Here is a 7,886-nt window from a genome sequence, read left to right on the forward strand (position 1 = left end):
AGTGCAGATGTGAGCCGAGTGCAGATGTGTGCAGATGTGAGCCGAGTGCAGATGTGAGTCGAGTGCAGATAGGTGCAGATGTGAGCCGAGTGCAGATAGGTGCAGATGTGAGCCGAGTGCAGATGTGTGCAGATGTCAGCCGAGTGCAGATGTGAGTCGAGTGCCGATGTGAGCCGAGTGCAGATGAGTGCAGATGTGAGTCGGGTGCAAATGTGAGCCGAGTGCAGATGTGAGCCGAGTGCAGATGTGTGCAGATGTAAGCCGAGTGCCGATTTGAGCCGAATGCAGATGGGCGCAGATGTGAGCCGTGTGCAGATGTGAGCCGAGTGCAGATGTGTGCAGATGTGAGCCGAGTGCAGATGTGTGCGGATGTGAGCCGAGTGCAGATGCTCTACTGTAATCACTCTACTGAAATGACACATTTAAAATATTGCTCAGTCATGCAAATTTGATCGGGGGAAGACAGAATCGTGATTGTGATTAAAATTTGAGAGAGACAGCCGACTCATTATGAATGGGTACAGTATGGGTCTAATGGCGGGTCGAGCAGAGTTACACATGTTGTGTGTATGAAATGTCTGTATCGTCACTGAGCTGCATTTTTATGAGCTATGATATTCTGGCCATGGGTCACATCTCTGGCCCAGGTCCAGAAGCTTCGTCTGACACGCTGTTACTCTACTAACTGAAGTTAGTCGCATTTAATAACTTCTTCTATGTTTTTTGCCGTGGCGGCCGCGATAGCAGAGTTACCAGCGGAAACACTGGTACAAATACAGGTTTGCCCCTCATATTTAACAATGTACAGCTGTGTTAATACAAATTAAAACTGTGGACAAGTGTCAGAAGTGTGGGCCGTGAGCTAACAGACTCTAACTAGCACCCTATAGCCCTGTGAGCTAACAGACTCTAACTAGCACCCTAGAGCCCTGTGAGCTAACAGACACTAACTAGCACCCTAGAGCTCTGTGAGCTAACAGACACTAACTAGCACCCTAGAGCCCTGTGAGCTAACAGACACTAACTAGCACCCTAGAGCCCTGTGAGCTAACAGAGACTAACTAGCACCCTAGAGCCCTGTGAGCTAACAGACACTAACTAGCACTCTAGAGCCTCTAGAACCCCCATGACATTAATTGATAAAAGGAATGATGACTCTGCCTGCTGACTCTCCTTGACATTTCAATGGAACTGAGCTCTTGAGCATGACATTAGTATTAGTTTGCTGAACCAATGTTACCACATAGTAAAGGAAGTCTCTGGAGAATGTGAGGGCTTTACTCAATGTTGTTAGCACTGTGTCACTTGCTCTAAAAAGTTACAGTAGGAGATGAACGGTTTTTTGTATTCTGTATTCAATGCTATTTTCAAACTGTCTGAAGATAATTGCATGTGGCCGAATGACCATATTCCACATGGAAACATTTATTTCGAGCATGAGTCAGATTAGTAGCCATAAGAGATTCTTTGTATGCTTGAGTGGTGTTCAAAATGTACGTTGAGCAATCATACCTATCAACTTTGTTTTTGGATTGTATCTGTAGTGTTGTAGCAGAAGACAAACAATGATGTATGCTAATATGTATGCTGTTTTATAATTGTGCCCTGAGTTTACCGACTTATGGTTGTTTTTAACTGCTGGAGCCTTTTCATGAACTTGGGCAGCTTAACCTAAAAAGCTATTTCAGGTTTGTGTTCCTGGGCCTCTAACAAAGTCCCCACTTGTGAGGTTGTCATTTCCTGTCAACTATGAACTAGAGTGAGGATTACTGGATGTTGTTGATTAGCAAAACACACATTTACCCTATTGCTTTTTGTTCTATCTATAAATATTATGAGTAAGGTCTATTATGTTATTGACATTTCAATGACAGTTATGTAATTGGTCTTTCATATGTTGTATTTAATCCTGTTCTTTAATGAGAGGGAGAGAGATTCAGAACTTGCTCTCACTTGCTAAAGAAGCCAGAGGCAGCCATTTAGCCTTTTTAGTGGTTTTAATTTCCTTTTTAAGGCTTCTGCAATTTTTTTCAACACTGCTTAAAATACCATTGACCAGCATCTTTAAATTACAAATAGCACATTTACAGTGTTGTTATGTTGAATACAGAATTGACATCTCACACTTAGCTGTTGCTATTTAATGTGGCATCGGTCGGATTTATCTTTGAGTTTATGAGATGAGGTGGAAAAACACGGCTATCTATTTTCTGGGTGCATGTGATCACAAATGACTGACGGTGAAAACTGAGTTCAGCCTTTGCCAAGGGAATTTTTAGTTTCATAAAGTAGTTAAGCTTTTTTTTTGTTCCAGCATTAGATCCTGCACTGAGTATTGGAGGTGTATGAACATCTTTTAGTTGTCGATTTTAGTCGACATAATACTCTTTCCTTTTTTCTTTGTCAACAGAAATAGATTCTGAACCAAAGACTCCCAGTCCCCACAACAATACCACTCTTCCACGGCCTGATTGTAAGTAATCTTACCTCCACATCATGCTCTACTTATCCCTCTGTAGCATCTCTGTTTACTGTCTATCATAGGTGGCATCAGTCTAAGAAGCTGGCTAAATGAGTACTGAGAAGTCTTTCTGTATAGCAGTGCACAATAGTCTAACTCTCCATAACCAAAGTGTACCCTGTCACCCCCCACCTATTGGTGTGGCTGTCCTCTTCCAGTGGGATTTATGCAGGGTCTTTGTGAGCCCACTGCCCTAGTAACAAAGTGCCATTAGTGGGTTCTCTCTCTTCTGCTTGGGTAGGCCCAAGGAACTAGGGGCCCTCAGAGGCTTTTAGAGGAGATGAGAAAAGCTCTCAGAAACTAAATCCTGGGCACAGCCACTACCATTCCTTGCCTCCATTAACCCTAAGTGCACTTAAGTGTCTCTCTCTGTCGCCTGACTTTATATTTATGCTCTACTTCATTCATAATAGCAATAGCATTTTGTGTGCTCCTTTGCTGTCTCTGATTGTGAATGTGTGGCTTGTTTTCGTCACTAGATGATCCCCCCACCACCTCCACACAGGTATTCTACATAAGTGTTAGCGTCTGCTGCATTGTCATCTTCCTCGTGGCCATCATCCTGGCCATCCTGCACCTTCACAGCATGAAGAGAGTGGAGATGGAGGACAGGTTTGTTGCTTTGTTTGTCCCTGTTCCAAACTGACCATAGTCTTTGTGTCAGCTAAGCAAAGTAAACTCATTATACAGAAGCTGATGAAAACCAGCACACAGACCAGCTGATTTACAGCCTTGTATCTGTCACCTTAGGAAGTTTTTTTCAGAATGCTGCGGCTCAAAGACCAACTAAAATAAGTCATCCCCACAGAAAGGATTACATCAAGTTGAAACCTGCACTTAAGTTTTCCAGTTGTTTAAGATCCTGTAATCTCACTCTAGGTAGCTGTAGGCAGCTACACAGGTTATCAGATATCGATGTGAAATGATGTTAACACATCCTCCCCATGCTATTAATTTGAAGAGATTGGCCATTGGGACAGTGTAGTACAAAGGTTGTTTTCTTACATTCCATGGAAATCTTTCTAATGGGGCGTTTTAAATTTAGTTGCTAGATTGTTGTTTAGCCAAACTGACTTGATTTGGTCATATGTTGGGTTCCTTGTGTTGTTGGTCTGTCAACTTTAGAGTCCTCTTTTCTAAAATCACACAGGTTTCAAGCATTAGGTCAAGGGCAAAGGGGGGAATGACCTGCAGCAAAGGGCCGCAGGTCGGAGTCGAACCCCGGCCCACTGCGTCGAGGAGTAAACCTTTATATACGGCCGCCCGCTCTACCAACCGAGCTATCCGGCCGCCTGGTCAAGGTTCTTTAAAAAAAAGAGAAAAAAAAGGGAATTTAAGAGCTGAGTGTTTTAGTCTACTAATCGGTTACCTCTGTTAGTCTAATTCTTACCAGTGTATTGACAGAAAATTATTGTTTCCAACTATTTTGATAATTGATTAAGTAAGTTTTTTGCAAAAGGCTCAGAATTCCTGGTTTTAGAGTCTTTTTTTTCTATATAAAACTGAATATCTTTGGGTTGAATGGTGTTGATCAGACAAAAAAGATATCTGAACGTTGGGCTTTGGAAAATTGTAGTTATCTTAATTTTGGCTATCATCGGGTGTTCAGTGTCAGATTTTACATATAACTACCTGTTTTCTCCAAATAAGTTAATATATATAATATTATGATATAAATATCAGCTTAAAATGCTGTACATATAAAATGTGAAAAGAAGCAAGCTTTTAATAAATCTTTTTAATCTGCGTGAATAAATCCAACCACCCCATGACAAATTTAAGTTTCACTTTCCAAGACCAATGGAGGAGCGTCTGGGCGGCAGACATTTCAATCTTTAACTGAAAATGGTGGGTACAATTCAAAGGGGAATGTGACCTAAAGTAAGATGCAAGTTGTGTGCCACCGCCTGATAAAGGAGCACAGCCGTGGTCTGCTACGCGGCCCACCGGCATTTATCTGTCCTCCCCATTAAATCCTTATAATCCAAAACGTTATGAATATATACATTTCTTTTCTTCAGCTATCCTGTCAATAAAGGCCTAAAAATGTCCACAAAATAATCTTTAAAAAAATATTTAAAAAGAAGATGTTCTAAAGGCAAAACCCCATTTAGTAAATCACTGGTTTTAAACTAGCAGAAATTAGAAAATAGTTACTCAGAACTTAGGAAGGACTTTACACAAAAACTTAGTTATGGATTTAGCAATTGCTGGTGCAACTTAATCCTAGTGCCTCTTAATAAGCTGGCTTTTCTTTTTGTCTGTGTCTTTCAGTGTGAGTGACAGTGGGAGCTCACAGGGCCTGTCTCAGCCATCCACCCAGACCACACAGTACCTGAGGGCTGACACGCCAAACAACGCAGCCCCAGTCACCAGTAAGAGATGGTTTTCCCTCTCACCACAACATTACGGAAAGCAAGGCGATCAGTAACACAATGCAACATCACGTCATGTTTCATATTAAAAACATTAGAACAATTTTGTAGAGTTAATTACATGTACAAGATGGCACCTCCAGGTGCTCAAGTACATTCAGTCGGATTCAGGCTACCATAGTTTGTTTTGTTTTTTCACATTGGCATCTGCAAAAGTCCATGTTTTTCCAAATCTAATAATCAACTTAACTTGTATCATAAGATTGTAATGAAGAACAGAGTTTATGCAGTGATGTTGCTACTACCCTTGTGACCCATTACTGTTTGAGCAATGTGCAAATGTACTGTATTTAATGTGTGCTCTGTGTCCGGCCAACTGATCAGCAGGTAGAGAAGTACAGGCAGTCTTTTGTGTTGAACTTGATGTTAATCTAGAGCATGGTGGGAAACAGACAAACAGGACCAAAGTTATAGTTAGAGCTAACCATTATACCCACCTACCTCAGAACCGTATTAAAAATGTTATCACTTTTTTCTTCCATTTAAACACTTACCAAAGTGGATTATATAGTAAATTAATCTTGACGCTAAAACATTTCCTCCAGTAGCGTTCTTTGTTAGTAAGTGTTGTTGTTGGTGCTAGCTGGCAGTATGATTACTTACCCAGCGCTTAGCTGACACCCACTTGTAATTATAGGTAAATCTGTAATGTGGAAATAATCTGGCATGCTTTGCAAAATAAACAATTTCGGTTTATTATGGGGATTGGCCTAATTACATTGTAATTAAAAGGGCCACAAAATGAGATTAGGGTCACAATGATAAAAATATCACCATGGTTACTACAGCAGCCCTAGAATTTACAAGACAAATATTTCCTTATTTGCCAGAAGGCTCTTTTCTGTTTATCCTGTGCCTTTAACGGACCAAATTACAACTTGTACCTATGCCATATTGTAAACCAATTTCAGACTGGTCTGTTATATGCCAGCAATAAACTGATTTTAATAGTTTTTGTCAGTTCCATTTTAAAGGAATAGTTCTACATTTTGTGAAAAATGAGTAAGATGTGAAGATTGGAGCCGGGTAGCTTAGCTTTGCATAAAGATATGAAACGGCAAGCCTGGCTATGTCCAACTGGAACAGAATATGCCTAACAGCACCTCTAAAGACCACTAACTAGCAGGTTAGATCTTGTTTGTTTAATTACAAAAACTAAAGTGTTAAAATGAAAATTTGCCATTTAACGCGGTATTATTGGCTGGACTACTTTTTGGCTGGGAGCAGAAACTTCCTAGAATTTCCAAATGATTATTAGCCATCCTTGTACACCAACACCATCAATATTAGTCTACTAACAGAAATAACTACACATGGGGTGATATATCTGTGGGGAGAATCAAACATTTGACTGTATTTACCTCATGAAATAGTGACAACATTAATCTTGATCTCAATGAAGCATTGATCTTTATGGTTCATTTGAAAAACACTAAAAAAGCACATCAGCTTTTTTTGTGCCATATTGTCAGTGTGTGATCCTTCATTGCCCTCTTGTGGATACAAACCTACATCTCACCTCCTGTGCATATTGTTTGACCCACTTGCCCGTTCCATATCTCTTATGCTTTGCTGAATGGGATTATTTTCACCATCCACCCTTTTTTAGTCAACTCCTGAGAGGAAGGTGTACTCAACTTGCAAGCATGTCTGGTTTGATTAATGTTTTGTGAATGAGTTAAAATGTACAACCACAGTATTCATTCATTTATTCATTCAGGTCATGTTGTAATTTGAGTGAGTTATCCATTAAATTGCATCTTTCCTATTCTCTCCCACCCTCCGCTCCTTCCCCCTCTACTCTTGTCATCAGACAATCACCCTGGTTCTGCACCCATTCTCCAGCTTGCTGCCTCCTCCTTCCAAAACCCTGGTGTTCCCCCTCATGAAACTAAAAGTAAGTTGCAGTAAAGCTCCAGCGAGGACTTAGGACTCAGACCTATCATACTATTTAGTTGTCATGTGCAATAACTGACACTAACAATTTAGACATGTTTTGCCCATAGTTTTCTAGACACTGATGGATGAAACACTGTATATGGTTGCATTTCTGTACTGTAATGACATGCTTCTTATTATAGCATTTTGAGCTGTAGTGTGAAAGTAATAGAATTCATCAATTATCATCATCAATTATACAAAAACAAAATGAAGGCTTTCTCCTGGCCAAGGCTTCTCACCGGCTTTGTGCTAACATTTCTGTCACTTTTGTTTGGTAGCTTGTTGTGCGTTGATGCAAGTTACACAGATATGTATACAGGCATTTATTATCAATAAAATTGGATACTTAAAAAGAAACACAGATTTTTTTTTAACATGCTGTAGGTGGACACTTTTGACCTACAGTGCACTACACAAATAAAATGCAAGAGTGGCTCACAGATGGGAAAATCATTAGTTTGATATTACAAAACCTTATAAAACAGAAAATAAACCAATTTTTGCTTAAATTAGTAGCAATGCAAAGTATATTGTGTCATTGCCTGTTAGTATAAAATGGTTTGACTGCTTGTTTACTAACTGCAAAAACTGTGTATTATTAAGATGAATATGTTGTGTGCATGTATGTGTATGTATATATGTGTGTGTGTGTGTGTGTGTATGTATGTATGTATGTATATATATATATATATATCTATCTCACAATGTGTGCACAGTTATTATGTAGTGTGGATAGGGAAACATCACTCTTTATTCTTAGGACCACTGTTTATGGTTTCTGGCTGTTAAACTGTTTTTGCTATAAAGTATTAGCTGTGCACAGTATGCCAAGACACCATAAATATATAAATAAAATGTTATTTAATAGATTGTCTCCCAGGGGCCTGTTGCACAAAACCAGGATAAGGGATTAACCCGGGCGGTGGGCGCTGGCCGGTGGGCGGTGGGTGGTGGCTGGTGGCTGGTGGGCGGTGGGCGGTGCCCGGGGG

The 7,886-nt window shown here is 40.1% G+C and overlaps 1 protein-coding gene across 2 annotated transcripts in view; it reads left to right on the forward strand.

The window, feature by feature from the left end:
- ryk (receptor like tyrosine kinase) overlaps positions 1 to 7,886 on the forward strand; it is a 37,591-nt gene that overhangs the window by 13,593 nt on the left and 16,112 nt on the right. Inside the window, exons 5-8 of one of the 2 annotated variants that reach the window (XM_034880428.1) lie at positions 2,411 to 2,473; positions 3,001 to 3,133; positions 4,796 to 4,896; positions 6,770 to 6,853. In XM_034880428.1, the coding sequence (XP_034736319.1) occupies positions 2,411 to 2,473; positions 3,001 to 3,133; positions 4,796 to 4,896; positions 6,770 to 6,853 (381 nt within the window). The remainder of the gene's footprint in view (positions 1 to 2,410; positions 2,474 to 3,000; positions 3,134 to 4,795; positions 4,897 to 6,769; positions 6,854 to 7,886) is intronic. The other variant, XM_034880429.1, reaches the window with a different exon arrangement.

Source organism: Etheostoma cragini, chromosome 9 (genome assembly GCF_013103735.1).
Source record: "Etheostoma cragini isolate CJK2018 chromosome 9, CSU_Ecrag_1.0, whole genome shotgun sequence".
Taxonomy (NCBI): Eukaryota; Metazoa; Chordata; class Actinopteri; order Perciformes; family Percidae; genus Etheostoma; species Etheostoma cragini.